This window comes from Suillus fuscotomentosus, assembly GCF_016647785.1.
Source record: "Suillus fuscotomentosus strain FC203 chromosome Unknown F5891scaffold_24, whole genome shotgun sequence".
In the NCBI taxonomy this organism is placed as follows: Eukaryota; Fungi; Basidiomycota; class Agaricomycetes; order Boletales; family Suillaceae; genus Suillus; species Suillus fuscotomentosus.
In genome coordinates, this window is record NW_024539536.1 from 27,082 (window position 1) to 48,044 (window position 20,963).

The 20,963-nt window shown below is 44.4% G+C and overlaps 4 protein-coding genes across 4 annotated transcripts; 1 reads left to right on the top strand and 3 right to left on the bottom strand.

The window, feature by feature from the left end:
• Window positions 1-383: 383 nt before the first annotated feature.
• Window positions 384-1,121, bottom strand: F5891DRAFT_1187964 (uncharacterized protein; the record flags this gene model as incomplete). The annotated part of the gene is made up of 2 exons (XM_041366931.1): window positions 384-848; window positions 909-1,121. The coding sequence occupies 2 exons, from the start codon at window positions 1,119-1,121 to the stop codon at window positions 384-386; spliced, it is 678 nt and encodes a 225-aa protein (XP_041226457.1).
• A 5,048-nt stretch (window positions 1,122-6,169) lies between these two features.
• On the bottom strand, window positions 6,170-6,949 carry F5891DRAFT_979786 (uncharacterized protein; the record flags this gene model as incomplete). The annotated part of the gene is made up of 1 exon (XM_041376932.1): window positions 6,170-6,949. One exon carries the CDS (start codon window positions 6,947-6,949, stop codon window positions 6,170-6,172), a length of 780 nt encoding a protein of 259 aa, XP_041226458.1.
• A 1,221-nt stretch (window positions 6,950-8,170) lies between these two features.
• On the top strand, window positions 8,171-8,731 carry F5891DRAFT_979787 (uncharacterized protein; the record flags this gene model as incomplete). Its single annotated transcript, XM_041376933.1, has 1 exon — window positions 8,171-8,731. One exon carries the CDS (start codon window positions 8,171-8,173, stop codon window positions 8,729-8,731), a length of 561 nt encoding a protein of 186 aa, XP_041226459.1.
• Window positions 8,732-11,992: 3,261 nt separating this feature from the next.
• F5891DRAFT_1187970 (uncharacterized protein) lies at window positions 11,993-14,865 on the bottom strand (the record flags this gene model as incomplete). The annotated part of the gene is made up of 6 exons (XM_041366932.1): window positions 11,993-12,664; window positions 12,712-12,903; window positions 14,063-14,232; window positions 14,293-14,582; window positions 14,653-14,714; window positions 14,767-14,865. The coding sequence occupies 6 exons, from the start codon at window positions 14,863-14,865 to the stop codon at window positions 11,993-11,995; spliced, it is 1,485 nt and encodes a 494-aa protein (XP_041226460.1).
• Between the last annotated feature and the right edge of the window lie 6,098 nt (window positions 14,866-20,963).

Sequence of the window (20,963 nt, forward strand, 5' to 3'; positions counted from 1 at the left end):
AGCATTGTAAGTTGGTTGGTAGCATGGGTTGGTGGTGAATGGGAAGTGGGAGGTAGCGAGGTTTATTTTGGAAGAGTGGGGAGCAAATGGGAAGTGGGAGAAGGTAGCGGGTAACGTGCAGTGGAGCAGGCACAGGTTGGGTTAGGATAGCGTTGGGTGTGTGTGGTGCAAGGAGGTAGTGGGCATGTACGAGAGGTGGAATGAGATGAAGTATGAATTAGAGTCGATAACTGTGTGTATGATGGTGGAAGAATGCATACCATTTTCATTCCCTTGTCTCGCTCTTCTTCCCAGATGTCATCTGAAAGGCTGTTGTAGAGAGTGTTATTGAAAAGGCCAATGTTGAATCTCTGATTCAGGGTGAGACAATCATGCCAGTCTCTTCAGTCCATGCTTGCATAGTGGAGGAGAATTTTCTCTCCCCGCAGGCATAGCCTGTGCTCATGGTTAGTGATGAGCATGAAGAATAGTGCTAGTGTCATCTGGTGCTTGTCAGGCCAACTGGCTTTCTCAATGTGGACGAGAAAGCTGGTTTTGGCCATGTCGAACTGCCTCCAGGAGAGATCATGATCCTGTAAGGCTTTGTTAGAGGCTTTGAAGGAAGAAAATGACTTCAGGGTGACAATGCCATCAATCTTTTCGAGACCTAGAGTGTCATCTGTGGAGGATTTGTTCCAGTCTCGAGCCTCACAACAGCTGTCTGGGCTGAAGTACCAGAGTTTGACGAATTCCATGTTCTTGACTTTCTGAAGCACAAATTGAGAAGGACGCAGGATAATGACGTCTGAAACAGGTAGGTCAGCGTTGAAATCGTTGATCTTCAGTTTCTTTTTCTTGGTTTTGCGGTGCTCTTCGGCTTCTGTGATTTCTCTTTCTTCTCACTCGTGGTCTGCAGCCTCTTGGAGCACGTGCACATCTTCGTCAATCTGCTGTTGCCAGAGGACGACACGTTCCTGGTATTCTTGAGTCCAGCCATCGACAAGCTGGGTGAGGGCTGCTTCTGCTGTTAACCCAGAGGCTATGAGGGCAGCAGTGCATGCTGCAAAGGCGGGTGACTCAAAATTCGGTTGAACTTCGAGCACTGGGTCAGAGTTTATATAAGGTATTATGATTTCTACCATAGTTGAGATGTGGTATCCGATATATTCAGTTGGAAGGATGAAGGAATTGCGGGTGATTGGTTTACTAGTAGGTGTTTGTGTAAAAGAAAAGCAAAGGAGAATGGAGAGAACATCGAGAACGACTATTAGGGAATGACAGTTGCGGTACGAGAAAAAGAGTTCGTGCCACTTCTGTTGTTCTCACAAAGACTAAACTCTGTTCCTTTGCTTGTGCCTCATTATGTAACAGAGCCACAAAAAGTTGTGAGAAATGTGTGGTAAAAATGTAAGAGATCATGAGAAATGCTGAATAATCTGTTGTGGTATGTTTGTAACCAATCTTTGAACCAGATAAGTATTAATATGAACTGTTAAATTGTAATGATCCAGATAGCTTTGAATAGACGGCCTTATTTGCTTACCCATTGGTCTGATACTTGCAAGTTAAAATTAGGCCCATTACCCCAGGTATATATCCAGCATCTAGACAGGGCACAGATGTCACTACATTTTGTATCTAAGTACTTTCCCATCTTATCAGATCCCCATCAGCTGTTAAGAACATGCTCAAGGGTCATATCCAAAGGGCTTGGCTTCAGCTCATGGGCTGTGCCCTTACCTGAGTATGTGCCCCTAACTTCCAAGGGCTAACGGACAATGTCTGAAGTCTGGAGTCCAATTGTGGGGATTCCAGTAAACATTCGGGAATGAGTGATAAGACTAATCTGGATGAAGTCCGAACTAGAAAGGAAACAATGGAGGACTACCAGAGGTAGAGGCAGAGGTCATAAGTCGATAGGAGTCAATCCTAAGACTGTCGGAGGACAACAAGAGGAGAAACTCAAGTTAGACAGAGGAGGGAATGAGCAGAGTCTTAGATAATTTGAACTGAGGAAGTACAGAGAATTTACAGGGTTTATATATACTACGGAGGACATAACAGAGAATCAGTCAGTGCAGTGCAAGGCTATGTGAGGCTATGGATGGAGCATGTGCAAAGCCTAACACTAGTATATCGGAACTCAATAAAATGAAGACAGAAATGAAGAAGGTACAGAAATTGAGTACAGTCAGTTATAGGTATAACTAGATGACTAGCAACAGGGGCTAACTGAGAAGGGACGTACAAAAGAGAAAAGACATAAAAGATAGAAGCTGGCCAGATCTGGAAGTCCAGAAATGATTGCATGATAGGTCCGGGTCTGAAACGCAGGACATGACATCAGCTTATCTTCCTACCACCAGCAAAAACAATAATCAGGTGAGTCTATTCATTGTGTTGCACTCATGTCCATACCCACATATCACAAGTTGCCTCGCGACAGGTTTCTCTGGGGGCATCCCCACTATCACACATACCTACACCCCTCCTAATAATGTGTCTGTCATTGTACATGCAGAAACCTTCCAGAAAATTGTTAATACTGAGTTTTCCAAAGACCAATTCATCAGTTCATTCTTGGCTAAAGCACTCAAATCAATTATTGGACTGTTCCAAACAGCGCTGCTGTCCATTATCCCCAAGCCTGGCAAACCAGGCAAATTCCAGCTTATAGAGACAATGCTGAATAATTCACCTGAGGAATTCAACAAAGACTGCTCATTCCTGATCAAAGACCTCTTAACTCTATCACCCCGATCCAAGGAAGATGCCCCAATTTACCTGTTGCATGGATGACATCAACCATTACTCCTGACCTCTGGGAATCATATAGGAAATCTCGAAGGACAAACCATTCAGAATCAACCTTGATTTCACGGGTCTCCTCTGGAACGTTCCTGATCTCTCAATCTCTCTGTCCCCAGAGAAAATGGCTAAGTACCTGGAGGCCATTGACACATGGCAAAAACATTGCACACACACACACTACACGAAACCCAGAAGCTATACAAGAAGCTGCTACATGCGGCACTTATTATCCCAGCAGAGGGAGCTTACCTCACCAATTTGAAGCAGCTTATGGGAATTTTACAGAATTGCTCTTTTCTACCTTGCACCTCCCTGCGCAACACCACCAAAGACTTGGACTGGTGGAAAAGTCCCTCAGATCCCAACACCTCGCATGCACAATCCCAGGCTGCTGTATTGCATCTGACTTCCCTGCTTATTTAGACACTAGCTCTGGTCACAGGATCAGAATCTACATCAATAGGAGGTGGAGAGCTTGGGAGCTGCTCCCAGGTTGAAAAAGAGATTACCGAGACATTGGGTGGGCTGAGAGTGTTGGATTCGAGCTCCTCATCCGCACAGTCCTCAGCTCATGCCCCTCCAGCATTTATTTCAAGGTTTTCGGAGACAATCATAGGGTTGTTGAAGGGATCCCCAAAGGACACTCAAGGCAAGCGATTACCGCTATCTCAGTCCAAGATTAGTAAGATTTGCGCTGTCATGGTACACACTTATGCTGAAAGCACATAGGAGATGTATGGATCAAGACTGCTTGTATACCACATATTCTGTGATAGCAAGCTGATCCCAGAGACACGCCCACAAGTCATATTGTCATATGTCTATTTATTACTGAAATGGCTGGCCATTACTCTGAAAGAACAGTATCTAACTACGTCCATGGTATCTGGGCATGGCACACCCTGCACAGTGTTGCCTGGATGCTTGATGAAGACACAGAGATTGACACACTGCTCAAAGCCACTATATCCCTCACCCCAGCTTTGTCAAAGAAGCTGAAGCATGAACCCTACACCATCCCTCTAATTACCATCCATCAGAAACTCAACCCCAATAATCCTCTCGACACAGCCGTGTACCACCTATCTGACAACAATCTTCTTCACATGTGTCTGAGTTGGTGAATTCACCATCCCTTGCCTAGATGCCTTTGACCCAAAGATTCATGTCAAATCCTCAGACATGTGGAACACTCAGGACCGTTAAGGTCTTGAGATGACAAACTTCCACATCCCACACACCAAGGTAGTGATAGATAGAGAGGTCATATTCTGGGTGCGCCAATCCGGACTTGCAGACCCAGAAGAGGCCATGCGCAATCATATTCGGGTCAACAGCTCTCCTCCAGACACAGCACTCTTCATATATCATCACAAAGCCTCCCATAGACTGCTCATGAAGACAAACTTCCTCAAAAGACTATCAAGTGCAACAATCAATAACATGCTACTCACTGGAGTGCCCTGGGTAGATTTAAGATGCACAATGATAGAACACCTGATGAGTGACTTGACTCATATGCACTTGTCTTACATCCAAACCTGATAAGAGTTATTAAATAGAAAAATCAGTAGATAGATAACACATACTAATCCAAGCTCATCATGACTCCAATGTATAACTCTTCAACATCGTTGGGGTCGGAAAAGAATGGGTTTTGATCTGGTCCTTAGACGGCCTTCCATCCTCACCATTAGAAATGTCCTTGAGTTCACCAGCAACTGTTGAGTATGATTTCCATGATGAAGTACACACATGCTCATTCTCATCCTGTGCGAGAAAGTTGGCAAGTAGAGATGATGGAAGTTGGATGGGTGCTGTCTTTGAGGTTCACTCTAGTGTCATGTTCTGGTAAGAATTCATGAAGGTTTAAACTTGACTGATCTGAGCTACAACATGATGTGTACAATTTTAAGGATGAAAAATTGGGGGAGAGATTATGAGTGAAGGCACACAGCGCCTCCTGGCTCCCAAGGGACTTTGTCCTAGGGACAAAAGGGTGAGCTGCTATCCCGCATCGCCCATATCCCAGAGTCCAGTGCTTCCTGCCTCTTTGGCAACTTACTCTGAACTCTAGGTACTGTACAACTTCACTATATTATAATCACTAGTTGTAGCAGGGTCACTGGCTAGTACAAGGTGATCCAAAGAAAGATGTGTTGACATGTAATACAATGTTTGCCCTAGATAGTGATGAGGTGAGCAGTACAATAGCTGATCCTGTGGTAACAAAAACACAGTTGTGGCATGAAAATTTATTTTGCTGCATGTCTGATGTGTCTCCGACTCAGATCATTACAAGTCCATAATATGTCAACTAATATAAAGGTCCAGTCTTAATAGTAAGTAATCAATATGATTAGTGTAATTCATCTGACTACCTCTCTATAATCTTGTACTCAAGCTTGTGCTGGTCTCAATGCTTTTGTTGGAAGCTTCAGAATGCTCCAAAAGCTTTCAATAAAATCATTGCTTTTGTCAGTACTTATTATTGGGATTGATACATTCTCTAATAGACTGTTTTTTTGTCAATGTAGGATCTATTTAGATAAGATAGTCTATAAGGATGATGGTCCTGTACATAAGACCCCTATTATACAAATGAGCAATAGCTTAATAATTATAAACATCTTAATATTCATATTATGACTAAATAAGCTATCAAACTAGAAGCACAAGTCCAGCTGCTTCATGTGTTCATGATGCTCTGGGTGCTTGGCCACAGAGATAGCAGATTGGTTATCAACATCTGCAGGGTCTGAGTAGTATCCAAAGCTGGACATTTTCCATGACATGCTTTGTGATTTCCCAAGCACGGTCATTGAAAAGTGGTTGTCCTGTCATTGCATCCCCTCTCTTATTGGTATTGGTGCCAGACTCCCTAGACACAATAAAACAAAGTCTAAAGAGTGGTGGAAGCTCCCTTCAACATAGCCAGACTCTGATGTCAAAGATGAGACTGAGGATGCTGACTAGGCCAAGCTGTACCCATTTTTGCAATACTGCCAGGGTGCAATTGATGGGACATACATTAATATTTTTGTTCCCAATGATACTCTGACTGCTCGCTACCAACGGGGCAGGAGAATTTCAGGTGGAGGTACGTGACGCCGGACACGTGACAGCACCCACTCAAGTTTTGACAAAAGCTGAGCATTGTATGTCGTCCCAATGTCCTTCAGTACTGCTTCCATGGCAGCCTTGTCCTCCGCGACTGGTATGAAAAATACTGCACTGAGTGCTCGTGCAAACGGCCCTCTGAGCCCATGGTGGCGAGCAATCAGGAATTGATTGTAGCAATGAAAATTGTCATATAGAACATGTGAACGAATGATAGAGTTGTTCCTTGCTGCAATATTCACGTAGGGCTCCATGACCCCTACAAGTGCAGCTTCTGCAGCTGTATCTCGCAAGGAGCCCTCGATAGTCTGTTCAGGGCTGGTCTCCAAATCACCATCAACTCATCCTCATTCAGGACAAGAGTGCTGAATGACGCAAGTGATTTTGCCTGCTTTGCTTTCTGTAGGCGAGCAGGAAGCAGGAAAGATGGCACGAGCACTTTAGAAACTGTCATCACAACTCGTTTTGGTGACACGACAACACCATCGAGGGCAGGAGGATGTTCAAGGGCCACAATTCCGTGAGCCACCTCCTGTCCATCAGGTGCCAGGAGTGCAATTGCAGTCCCACTAGGGGTGGTGGCCACAACAGGCTGAGCAATGTCCATCCCCACGAGCTGTAAATGCACCTGGGAGACAGCATAGACATCGAGCACAGCATAGTTGATGTACTCCTGGGGGAGCACAGCATCAGCCCACCAAGGGCTAACATGGACTTGGGGGTCCTTTGGTAGGTGCCTGCCGAGAAGTATTCCGACGAGTTCGGCAAGCCCCACAGTCCTCTTCACAGTAGCACCACGCTCCTTAGCCATTGCTCCCAGCTCCACGTGTCCTGCAAACAGTTCATCCAATGCTGTGCCATGATGCATCCAGTCATTCTGCAGCCGCTTGAAGTCAGCTCCGACTGAAACACCAACTTTCTTGAACAGCGGCAAACGCAAAAACACAAGGAGGGAGTGTGGGAGCTTGATGACACCATTTTCGAGAAATGGAGCAGTCTGGATGTGCGTGCATGCAAACATGTAAGGAACCAGAAACATCACAGGAAAAATCGCCACTGACCTTGATTAGATAGACTGTATTTTGATATGCCACTTGAATCAAGGCAACTGGACTGTGGATTCTGGTCTCCAAATTGGCCGGCCATTCCATGTCGAATGCAACCGTAAGGTGCTGTCTGGACAGCGAACCCTGGTTCGAAAATCTGAGCTCAAACCAGCACGTGATGATGGCACGTGATATATTTTATCGATAAGAGATATCGATAGCGATCTGACACGTACAATAGGAATATATAACATACGTATGTTTGAACTGCGCAAAATCATTGCACCCACATGGACCTCGAAGCCCAAACAGCAATACATCAATGACGCCAAATTACGATGGTCATCATCACCATCGCAGTCGCTCAAATTTCCTACCTTTATAACCTCTTATTTTTATCACGCACAGAAAAGGTCCCATATCACACCTCAATTCTCACAGGAAAAGCCTGGGTGTACGAACTCATCAGCAGTCACCCAGACCGAATCAAGCTAAATCTCGGCATCGACTTTCAAACCTTTGAGGAGCTCTTACAAGTTCTGCGGCAACATGGATATGCTCAGTCGTGCAACGGCATCACTATCGAAGAGCAGCTAGGTATTTTCCTGTATACGTGTGTTACAGGACTGTCGTCTCGCCATGTTGGTGAGCGATTTCAGTGTTCTCCAGACACGATTACCAGGTAAGTATGTCAATAATTCAAGATGAACCGTGCGCTGATGATTTTCACAGATATTTCAAACGCATGCTCACTTTCTTCTCGTCCCCTCCCTTCTACACTACAAATGTCCGGCTCCCAACTGAAAACACTCCCATTTCTGCGGCAATCCACGATGACCCACGCTTCAGATTCTTCGATCAATGCATTGGTGCCATCGATGGCACCCACATTCGGGTCTTTGCACTGCTCGAACATCACACTGTCCTGCGCAACCAAAAGGGATTTTTATCCCAAAATTGTCTATTCATATGCGACTTCGACTTCTACTTCACATACTCGCTCACAGGCTGGGATGGCTCGGCTGCCGATGCTATGGTGCGCGTCACTTAGCCACCACTACCTTTGAACAGTGGCCAAATCGGTCTGAGGAAAAATTTCAACCCTAACCCTACGCGTGCAACTCCAACGGATGCTTCGATATTAGTTTGAAACATGTAGCGCTACAGTAGACAACGACAATTTATCGTGCAGATGTTGTTTTTACCAGTCTCTGATGCCCAAGAACCACAGGAAGGTAGCAGCCGCTCACGCTAGGGCCGCACGATGGTCAGCTCCAACAGCTCCAACTGCCGAGCACAGTAACTCCACTCTTCAAGCCACCCCCGCACAAACCTATTCCGAGTTGCAGGAACAAACATCAGAGCCGTCCAAACTCTGTGGCAGGGAAGTTAACCTGATAGAGCTGGACTCCGAGTATGAGTGTGGTTATACTGGGGGTGTCAGTTGTTATTGGTCAGATACAGGTGATGAATATGAAACAGACTTGAATGCTGATAGCGAAAGGTCGGAGTGCGATAGCCTCTGCGAGCTGGAGGGCAGCGAGCTTGAGGAAAACTTGAGGGAGCTCCAAGAAGAGGTCATAGCCCTGGGCACATCAGTGGACAGTTTGTTCGACAAGATATCCAAGCCGAAGACAGGCGCAGTTTGGAAGAAGGCAGAACGGAACAGATCACTTGGATACAATGGGCTCTCGGGTCGTACTCAGCGGCGGAGGGATAAGGCAGCACGAGACCAAGCTGAACAACAAAAGAAAATGAAGACATCGTATGTATGAGTGTTAATGGCCTGGAAAATGAATCTAATGCACTGGCACACCTGATCAGAACCAATCCACAGGTTGCATTCATGCGACAGTGGTGTGCAACCAAAGACGACACTGTGCCCGAGATTGAACCACCGAGTGCGGATGAAACACTTTCAAATGCTGCCGCAGCAGCGCAGCCTCCGTTAGCATGTGATGCAGCGACCGCTTTCACTGGCTACCTTTCAGACGAACCCAAGGATGTCATTGACTCCAGCTCGGACGATGATGACAATGACGACGACAGCAAAGGACCTGGAGGTGATGGACATGGCATAAGCAACAAATTGCCTGTTGTGCGGCCACTTAAGCGCTGCAAGCTTGATGTTCCTGCTCGTGCCCAGAAGAGAATCGATAAAGAAAGGCGTGGAGATGATAGGCGTGTGCATTGGAAGCCATTGAGAAGCTGTTGAAGTCGAAGAAAACCAAGTTTATTGGTGGTTTGGGTGGCCTGCAAGCGAAACGAACACGTACCATCCAAAGCCATCTTGCCCTCATTATCAAGAGAGGTCGCTCTTCAATTGATGCATCAGAACGTGCCGCTGAAACTCATGGTTTCGCACCTATCTGGGGTGGCCGTCAACTGCGCAGCTGGACCCATGCCTGGGTATCAAAGCGGGAGCTCCCTCAGTCATTGGCTGGCCGCCATGCGAAAGTATATTCATTGCTTGGAGACCCCGTTGTCGCTGCCGAACTTCGTGCCTATGTTCGTTCAAACAAATGGGTAGTCAATCCCGAGAAACTTGCGCAGTTTTCAAAGGACAAACTTATACCTTCTGAAGCAGAGAAATATCTCCATGCTCTTGTTGATGACGAGATGCCCCGTGGTTTGAAAAAGTACTTGGAGCTTGAATTATTTCCCCGCATTCACCTCAAAGTTGGACGTGGAATTTCCCTTGCTACTGCTCGTCGATGGTTGCAGTGGGAAGGTTTTCGGTACATGTCACACCGCAAAGGCCTTTACTTTGATGGCCACGACTGGCCTGATGTGGTCCAGTACCGACAGGAACATTTTTTGCCAATGATGAAGGAATACGAGAGACGTCTTGTCCGCTACATTGTTGGAGATGTTGAATCAGAGTTCAATGATGCAGAGTGCAATTTTGTGGAGCGGCGCCTTGTTCTTTGTGCACATGACGAGATGACAGCACAGTCAAATGATGCGGTTGATCAATATTGGGTCTTTGAAGACCAGTTCAAGTTGCAAAAGAAAGGGGTGGGACGTGGCCTCCATCGCAGTGACGTGATTTGCTCAACAGTTGGACACATGGTGGATGCAGGTGAATCATTGGAGTATGGAAAGAATCATGAGGGATATTGGAATGGCGAGATGTTTGTGAAACAGGTGGGTCTTTCGTGTCGAGTTCTTGGCAAAGCTTTCCCGCTGATATTCATCCAGCTCAGTGACAAAATTATACCCACATTCGAACGTATCCATGGTCCTGGATATCAAGCATTGTTCCTCATCGATAACTCGCAGGGCCACTCTGCATATGCTGAAGATGCCTTGCTCGTTTCTCGCATGAATGTGAATCCAGGTGGCAAACAGGCTCATATGCGACCTGGATGGTTCATGCACAATGGCATGAGGATCGAACAGGACATGGTATTTCCTCCCGATCACCCGCAATTTCCAAATGAAGCCAAAGGTATCAAGCAGGTCTTGAGTGAACGTGGTCTCTGGCAGCGGCAGTCTCGTGGAAAGTGTGGCACAAAGTGTAATATTGATGCAACAGCTTGTTGCAACAAACGTATACTCGAGCTCCAGCCCGATTTTCAGCAACAAAAGTCATACATTCAGGAAATCATCGAAAACGCTGGTCATCTCTGCATCTTCCTCCCAAAGTTCCACTGTGAACTCAATTTCATCGAATATTTCTGGGGGAAGGTCAAAAAATATCTCCGAGACAACTGCGACGGCACTTTTGAGACCCTGAAGAAGAACATGCCCTTAGCAATGCAGTCTGTGCAGCTCAGTACCATTCGACTGTGGGAACATCGCATGCACCGCTGGATGGAGGCATATCGGACGGGTCTGAGCACAAAGGATGCCCAGTTTCAGGTTAAGCAATTCAGCTCTACAAAGTACAAGTCTCACAGACGTATTCCGGAGACATTGGCTCGCATTTTTGATTGATGGGGAGTCATAGTACTTTAGGTGGCCAAATCATCCCTTTTGTTTTTAAAAAACTCGCTCAGATTTGATTCAATCAATAATTCCTCTTGTAGCTTTACTCTACTCATCGAAAGGATCATTTTTACAAGAGGAAATAAAAATCTGATTTTTTTTCGAGGGGGTGAGAACGTTGTTCAAAAGTAGTGGTGGCTAAGTGACGCGCACCATAGTCTATGGAACGATGCACGGTCTCATGATTTGCGCATGCCTGCGCACAAATATCTTCTCGCTGACGCAGGTTTTGGTACATGTGATGCGCTTCTCGTACCTTATCGAGGTGTACGCTATCATTTGAAGGAATGGCATCAAGCAAACCTTATGTGAGTTCATTCGTTTTAGTATTTTTATTTCTATTGAATTATTTTCTACCAGGCCACAAGATCCCAAAGAATTGTTCAATCTTCAACATGCAGCACTTCGCAATGTCGTCGAACAGATCTTCGGTGTGTTGAAGCGCTAGTGGCGCATTTTGATGATCCCACCGGAATATAGCATGCACGTTCAGGCCCTCATCCCCGCAGCGCTGTGCGCTATTCACAACTTCGTATGCAGGTACAACCCTGATCTGTTTGATGTCGCCCTCGAACATGAGCATGATCTTGCGGAGGATGACGCTGTAGGACATGGGGCGCTCTCTGAAGGACCAGCAGATCCTGCTGAGAGGAGACGAGCGGATGCTCGTCGGGAGGCAATTGCAGTGGCAATGTGGGCCGACTATATTGAGGAATGTGAGCGAAGGGGGCTCCCATTGCCTTAGTAGTACTTTGAGGAATGTGAGCGAAGGGGGCTCCCATTGCCTTAGTAGTACTATACTAGTAGGGATCATACAATCTATGTACAATAAAACTTTAAATTGAAGCAGACATGGAAAATCTGATTATATTTATTATATTTGTTGACATATTGTCTGTGGGAATATGGTTGTGAATATTTGATATTTTGGATGACACACAAAACACCACCAAAATTTGAAGTCGTGCACCCATCTTTATGTCAGTTTAAATATTAAATATTGTCTTCACATTTTGTACAACATATAAACCTCTTTTAAATATCGTTCACCCCGATGTGACTCGCTTCTCCTCCAACCACTCAAGCCTTGTTGCCTCATCCAACGAGTAGAAAATGATGGCCTGGTTCTCGTGTTCGGCTAGGAAGTTGGCAATGGAGAGGCGCTCTTTGCTGGTAAGGTTTGTGTACTTGTTGAGCAGGGCGATGGCGCTCCCAACGTGCGTTCCAGGCTGCACTAGCTGTGGCATTGGGAGCGGTGGAGGAGCTAGTGTGAAATTCTTCTGCATCTCATGCACTACTTCTACAAGATTCTTCATCGTCTCAGTACCCTCCTGTTGTGCCATTAACGTGGCAGATGGTGGCCGACTTCGTTTCTGGGAGCTGGTGGCTGAGCCAGGAGCAAGTGCGCTGTACTTACGTTTGCTACGGCTGATGCTCGTCCATGCTGAGTCTGTGGTGGAACCCTCAGTAGAGGGTGTGAGATAGGTGGATGGAACAGGTGGCGCGATGGAATCTGGATTAATTGATGATGGTGGCCCTGCTGGTGGAGGCGCTGCACTTGGTGCTGCGCTCTCTGTTGCTGGGGGAACTGAAGTTGAGACAGCAGTTGTGGTGGGCCGGAAAACATGTGCGCCCTTCGACTGGTTTGGCATTAACTGCTCCATGATCTCAAAATGATCAAAGCCCTTTGACATAAAGGGCTTTACATGAGGATGTGACTGAAGATAATGTCATTAGAGAGCATGCAATCTATTGCAGTACTTACCTTGGTAAAACGCGCCCAGACATCATCCTTTCGATCACTCCTCTGCCTTTGACCACACTGCAGGCGCCTTATGGGATGTTCCAGATGCTGCTGCTGCTTCAATGGTACCTCGAGAGCGTAGGGAGTGTGAAGATCCGCTGCTGGATCTATCAGACATTTCGATGATGATAATACAATGACCAAGGTATGTATCTACGTTAGTCAGCTGTTGACAGGCGGCTGGCAACATGTGCCATCATCACATGCTGGTTTGAGCTCAGATTTTCGAACCAGGGTTCGCTGTCCAGACAGCACCTAACCATGTATTGATCATGTCCCTTCGTCATCGTGAAGAGCATGGACCGAATCTCAGAGTACTCGTTTACCACAGTATGAAGTGCAGTGAATAGGGGAGCACTGCCCACCCTACCGAGCCGTTTGATAATCTGCTCGCTCGATACATGTCAGAGACAGGGCAGATACTGTATAATAAAACTAGGCACCTTAAAGCTATGGTCAATTGCGAGCACTCTCGCCGGGAGCATGGCAATACACTGTTTCATCTCCGTGGATCGCTGTTCGATAATCATGTCATAAAGCGACGGAGGTACCCTGCACTTGGTACAAATCCAGCATAGCCATTTCAGTCACTGAATGAGCCAAATGCTTGCTTGTGGACCCAAAACTGTTTCGGATAACTTTTGTAGCGGTCGTGCACGAGCTCCAGGTATTGAAGGTGAAGATTGTTGAAGTGTTCGTAGTGGAATGACTGCAACATCTGCATGAATGGCACTGGTCCTATCCTTGCCCTGATTGAGGAGTGCAAAACCGAAACGAGGCTATTTGAGAGCCCACTGCGGTAAGTCAATCGGAAGGGGAATTGCATGGCCACTGGTGTAGGAAGAACATTGAGAATTGTGGAGCTCCAGCTTTGATATGTCTTGCGGCATCCAGGGTGGACACAGTTATAGCGGTACCCAATGATGTAGACATTCCGAGCTACATCAACCACACGTCGAGGCTTTCCGATCCATCCAAGCCGCTGAAGAAAAACTGGCTTTCCTTGGTTCGTCAGCTTGTTGTTTGCTTTGCATTGAGGGCAGGGAATGCGGTCACCCAGCAAACAGTGTGGGAGCCAAACAAAGAAGGCTGGTCGATGGAATATCGAGGGCTCGACAGCAATGTTAGGTTGTGTCAGCAACGTCAGAAAGGGTGAAGCATCCCTGACTCAGAGTTGCTGCTGCTCATAGCACTTGGGCATGGCTGGTGTTTGGGTACTCTGCTTGATTTCTTTTTTCAACATTGTCTCTACAACTTTACAGGACTCGCTAAGCCAAAGTGGCATTGTTGACCTCGATGGAGATCTGCCTACAGACCCAGACATCGAGGCCCCCTGTCCATGCTCCATGTCTTCATCCTCCCCTCCGTCATCAGAAACAAGGCGAAACTCATCTTCCAGGGATGCTTCCTCATCCTGATCACTTTCAGTGTCATCATGAGGGGCAGGTGCTTCGAGATCAGAGCCATATAGGTTCTCAGGAACTGAAGTTCAAATAATGTGTGAGCATGGGCACCACAGAAGCAGCTAAGGCAAAGACGCACCATCAATAAGACCCGTCGCACTCTGCGGCTCAACCATTGGTGATGGTGGCAGTGCAGGTGCATTTGCATCATGCCTCCATGGCTGCCGCTGAGTCATCCCACTGCTCATAGCTGCTGACTCTGCAGGTGGATCAGCTTCGCGTATAGTAGCAGCCGGTCCAGATTCAGAGAAGTCCCATGGCTGGTGGGTAATGCTAGCAGCAAGCTCGGATTGCTGTTCTTGGGCATAGTACTGAGGGGCGAAATGTGCAGTGTTCGCACGACAGTTGAGGCAGTAGGTGCCTCCAACACTTTGGGAGGCAGATATTAGCATGATAGTAGAGCACCGGAGACAATGGCTAGTAGATACTAGATACTCACCTGGGTTGGCACCCTGCACGGCCGTTCGAAATGCAAGGGTTGTCTGCTTCAAAGGCACCTCGCTGCAGAACAAGGCGCAATTGGAAGTGCGGGAGGGATGGTGCAAACACTTACAGGAGGATCGAGGTCTTCGAACACCTCCGAGTCCAAATCCACATCAATTGCAAGGGCTCTGTGTGGTGTCAGAGTGGATTCTGAGAAGCAGGGTGGCATGCATGAGAGGTCATCATTAATTAGTTGAGGGATTTTATGACTCATCTTTGACACAACATTGAACCTCGCCATTGTGCGGTGTTTGCGTGGCGCTATGCAAGGTGTTTGGTGCTGATTTTCTTCATTAGTCAAGATGCTCGAGAAACGATACAAGAAGATTCTCACCTGGAGTAGTACTCTCCGCATCGTCATGTCCGCTATGCCATTTTCGAGGGCTGTCCATCATTGCGTGGCCTGCCAACATGTCCTGCACCTGGTTGATTCTTGCTTCCTCTCGGTCTTCCACGCCCTCGTTTGATGGGTGGTGCTGTCGGCTTCATGCGAATACAATCCGCGTGATGTCCTGGGAAAGAAGTATGATGAGACACTCGTAAGAGGAACTGGATGTTGAAGGCAAATTGCGCTGAGTGGTCCGTCCCGGCCTGCGTGAGGTTAGGTTTCAAACTCCGGTTAGGACCTAATGGCCCACACCTATAGTTTGACTGCCAACATAACACTAAAATAAGAATATTCTCTACAAGCCTATCCAGGAATCAGTTCCTACAGCATGCCTGATGTCAGAATAATATCCCTATGTTTATGGAAGATCAAAGGTCCTGGTCAATACTTGCCAGTAGGTCATCATTAGGAGTAGGGGACTGCACCAAATATTGAACATCCCTGAGAGCATGAATTGCAATGATAAAATGACGAAGGGCTGCCAATAGCAGGGCATCAGAAAGATTGATGGATTAGCGAGTGGCCAGTGCATCCAGAATGGTGCGCAAACACTGTTTAGTCGTCAGTATTTAGCACAGGCATTAAAATATGCCTTGAGATCATTGGAATCAACTGTAATGCTGTCAAGCTGATCAAGTGTGATAGAGAAAGACATTGGGTATATAAGGTGATCTTCAAGCACGCCTCACATGTGTTTATTATAGTGTAAGTAATTTAGAATAGGGAGAAGAGCCATAAGTAGGCAAGCTTTTGATGCAGGTTTTGTGCAAATACATGGCAGTAAGTCTGTATTTCTTATGTTTGCTATAATTCATTATCATCAAGATTTTTTAGACATTATATAGCTCGACTCTGCAATAACCATTAGCATACATATTTATTCATACATATATTCTGTACTACCATTATACATAGAATATGGTGGCTATCTCAGTGCAGATACATCTTCAATAATGATTTTAGCTTACTATTGCACTATGACAATCAAACTTGTGCTAGCCTTTTCTAGTCATCACTAACCTAGTCCACATGTACATATATGACATTGGCAATATTTAGATACCCCTCCTTTGAAGCTGTTTGGATTAGTTGAAGGGGCATAAGATTCATTTTCTCCTACAGAGCATTGATCTTCTTACTAAGCAAGGAATATGTGTGTTATCATGCTACTTGTATTGTAGATCTCAGAATCCTTGTAGGCACATACTACCTTGCTAATATTGGATTTGCATCATATAATGTTCTATATTACGGAATAAACTATTATTTGTTTTGTCAATATGATTAGAATGCTGTAGCTAATTAATATTAATACTACTGGTGAGAAACAATATTATTTCTTCCTATATTAAGTATTTACTATCTGATATGATAGTAGAGTTGCTATATAATATAGGATATCAGCTTGAATGTACCTATCAGAGGCAGAGCTTGCTTGATGACACTATTTCATCACATTGTTCAGCTCTTCTGAAAGATGAATCACTTCAAAGCATGTTGCTTTACTGCACCTCTAAGTTATTTGATGAGTTTGAATTGACTCTTGCAGTATTAAAGTGACATGCATAATAATAAGCATAGGATTTGTGCCACTAGCACAGATCCCAAGCATTAAGTACAATAGCAGACTCAAGAAGGTAGATTTTTCTTCAACAGACCTTACAAGATCTTTTCAACTTCCTATATAATATCCTTAGACCCACTATGTCTGGACACCTGGGAATGGTTTAGCATTATACATTCTTATACTTCCAATCAGATGGGCCCTCTCTAGAACCTTATGATCTATGGACTGTAAAAATAATAAACTGGGCTTTTTAATTGTAATTCATGTACTAAACTAACTGCATCAAACTTGTCTATGGACAGTTATATTATAATCAGCAAGATTAAAAAAGAGATGTAGAACCTGGCCAAAGGCTTCATATTGGAGGGGGGGCGGTGAATGAAGGACTTGACATGGTATTCATCATGATCCATGTTGGAAACATAATATTTTCCAGATACTGGACATCATTGTCAATTGGACATCCTTGAGTATGATGATGAGCCAGAATTAATAGGAGATTTAATTTAATTTTAAAAGGATCATCAAATTTGCTTATTCAATGATTACATAGGGCACTGAAACATCTGTCGTAGCTCAGCCTGTATTCTTCTGAAAAGGTAAAGGGAAGAAGTGTCATGGGTTCTCCAAAGAAGATGATGAGGACTTAGATGTATGGTTTGTCAATACATTCTTAACATCTATGGAAATTTGAAGAAGAGAGAGAGCAAATAATAGATCAGTGCTGCATCATAGTACTGATAGATACTTCTGATTAAGAAATATCCTACACATCAGACTCAACTTCTAGTACAGATATCAACCACCCAGAACCACCCGCATGGTGATTCTTTCTCAATAGCCTACTATCACCAGTGCTGGCTGCTTGATAACCTTGAGTAAATAATATGATCCATGCCTAACTGGGCCTCGTATACTTGATAACATATCTGTATGAGTCGCAGGCAAACTTCACCATAGAGCTGTTATCAGAAAGCAAAGGGGAGATGCACTTCCATTGACAGAGATACTTGCAGCTTAAGCATTGGAGGGGTAGTGCATTGCCCCATGGTCACTGGTTCTCGTTTGAGAAGGTATAGGTCAATACAATGATGGAAGTCTTGTCGTCAATGTGCATTGCCCCCTTGTTGTAGGTTGGTTGAAATTGAGCATTCTGTTATCCCTTAAGAACCACTCCAAGGCCACTTAGGGTATGTAATGCTACTTGCTATGCCCATGACTCTGATCATCCAGGTTCCCACTAGTCAGTACCTGCAATTCTGGGCAACTCTTATTCTCCTTAATTCACATGATAAGGTAAATCAAAAATAAGGAGAATCAGGAGATCCAATCTCTTAAAATAAGGCACTTATAAACATGACTACTAGATGGGCTAGTTAAGCTGGGGCTATGTGGTTTCTTCAACTGTTGGCTGTTCAAAAGTGGTCAGTTTAGAACTGGCAAGTGCTAATGCAATGAACTGAGTGATACCTCAGGTCTGTAGTATGTGACGGTACATGCACACTTGCCTGTATAATAGGTGATACTGCACCCATCACTGGATCAACATTATTAACAAGACACTAAATATGGTTTTAGTAATCAATGTCACTAGAACCTCAAGTTAATATCAAATTTGATGTTACAATATTGACATGTTCTAGGACCATATTGGTTGATTGGTGTGAAGTCAGCCATCTTAAGACCAGTGTGCAAAATAGATGTAGTTGGAATAATAGGACAATCATAATTTTCTGGCTCTATATATTAATGCAAACATAGATCAGCCAGTACACTGTTAGCAACAACATGTGCAATATTCTATGCAAGTTATTCACATCACAAGAAAGTGATGGTTGCACCACAAGAAGTTTGCAAATCTGTGTATTCTCTTCAATCAATTGGAAACACATGAGGAGCTCAGCATATATGTTCTAGACATTGTTCTGAGTCACCAGGGGTGCACCAAGTTCGACTATGAATATAGAGGCTTGATCGGAAAATTCATGAGGGACCAAAAAAAAGACTGGGTGGTCAGGAACAGCATATGTCTGTCACACTTTGTTGAGTGAAGATTGGTTGACTTTTACCTAGTAGTGAGATCATTTTATATATCAATCAATTTGGAACATCAACAAGATCCATAACAGACAATACTAACAAGCTGAAGCCAAGCCCCTTGGAAGCATACTTCAGATTATATCACCAAGATAGATACAAAAACTTATGAGATGCTTTCATTACTGTCTTGTGCTATAACATTTGCCTGATGACCTTCCAATACAAGGTGCTGTCACTGGTGCTAAGACACTGCTCCATGAATGCCTCTTTCAATTCAATTGCCAACAGTAGATTCACACACAACAAGCTGCACATTATGTCCTTAGTCTTAGTGATGCTATCTTAAGAATATGTTCAACTTGTGCTGGATTGACAATTCTGCCAAGGTCTCTTTCTGTTGGTCCTATTCTTGAGAGATGGAGAGTATTTGCAAAAATCATGCTGATGATCACATTACTAACTCAATGAATCATTATTGGATGTTGCAACTCATTGATCAGTCTGTGACGGCCAAAGAATGAGAGTGAAGCAGTGTGTGAAGCATGTGGCCTGAGGCATTTGTAGCATGTGGCATGATACAGGAAAGTGTGAATCATGTAATGAAAGAAGACCATAGAGGTGGGGAAAGAACAAATTTGTTAGTATTGCATGAAATGCTGATTTCTGAAAAACACTGACCAAGTAATCCCTTTGGTTGTCCTTGGTGTGTTTGAGCACATTGTTGATTTCTGTGCTATTGGATTACACTTAAAGCAGAATTCATGAATCTGGAGGTTCTTCCAAAAGATGGCTAACATTCTGGTGTGGTCCACTGGCCAGTTAGCCTCCTCTATAGCTGTAATGGATCTTAGGACAAGCTTGGCAAAATCCTTGAAGGCCAGATCTTCATTGTCGATAGCAGATGAAGCATTGTGAGCAGAAGCTGCTATAATACAAGCTGTGGAGCTATCTGTGAGCATTAATAAAACTATGGTGTTGTCCTTGATAATGGCTTTCTTGGTGTGGGCTTCATCCAACCCATTGTTATGCCTGTAGCTTGAGAATGTACTTGTGCTTATGTTTCCTCCTCTCTTCCTTCTGAGCGGATTCCTCCTCCTCTAACATCTCTTGTTGTAGCCTATCTTCCTATTCCTCCTGGAGAAGACACTGATGCTCAAGTTGTTCCCTGTAAACTTTGAGTTGCTCTCACCAGAGAGCCTTCTTGATGTTGTTAGCCACTTCCCATATATTCTAAAGAATCTGCAGCCTGAGCTTCTGAAATGTTTTCATTAATAATTTGGTTCCACATGGCTGCAAAAGGTAAAGCATAATCTGGGCAAATATTTAAATAAGAGAAAGCAATGAAATGAGAGTGGAATTAAGCAGTAGAGCACTTATGAGTAGTATATAGTGATATGAAGTAAGAAAAATAAAAGTCCAAAAAGCTGTGTTGTCCAATTGATGATGGAAAAATTTGTTAGTTATTCCCAATAAACTGTACAGCAGATTTCTCATCTAATCAATTTATATATTTTTGAATATACTGGTGAAGGAGAGATCATGACAACTGTGCCTACTTGGAGATTCAGGTTCCATTAGTCAATATCTGAACTTATTGTCTATCGTGTGCAGTAAGTGAGTCTAAAGATAAAAGAATGAATATTAATAGTGAGACTTGCACATTATGTTGAGATATACAACATAACAAGCCTGTGATGTGATCAGAGACCTGGAATAACACCCATATACATCCATTATAATAGCTTAAAAGCTTAGAAAGATTCATGAAGGATTGATGGAATGATAGGCAAAATGACATATGTGTGGAGAGTGACAATAGACATCTTTTATACAGTCACATTTATATATGATTCAGGCTGAAAATATCATTACAAATAACTTTCATTTTTCATTATCGCCGATGTTTCAGATTTCTTTAGCTTATATCTCAGTCAAATGATAACTGATGGACAAGAAAAGACTACCAATACACTCCCCTAGACTCGGACTACAACCTTTGGTAAGGAAGTTAAGCATAATAACAACTTTCATTTTTCATTATCATTTGCCTATATTGACTACCAACCACCAACCACCAACCACCAACTACCAACTACTGAGTACCGAGTACCAAGCACTGACAAATACAATTCCCAAGTTATTTGAACCCTACACCAATGGATAATACATACAAATATAGAATTCATGTCCATTTGAAGTACCGGGTTTCAGCACTCAGCACTTGGTAATTTGTGCAATGAGTAGATGGGCATGTGGCATACATGTTTTTGGG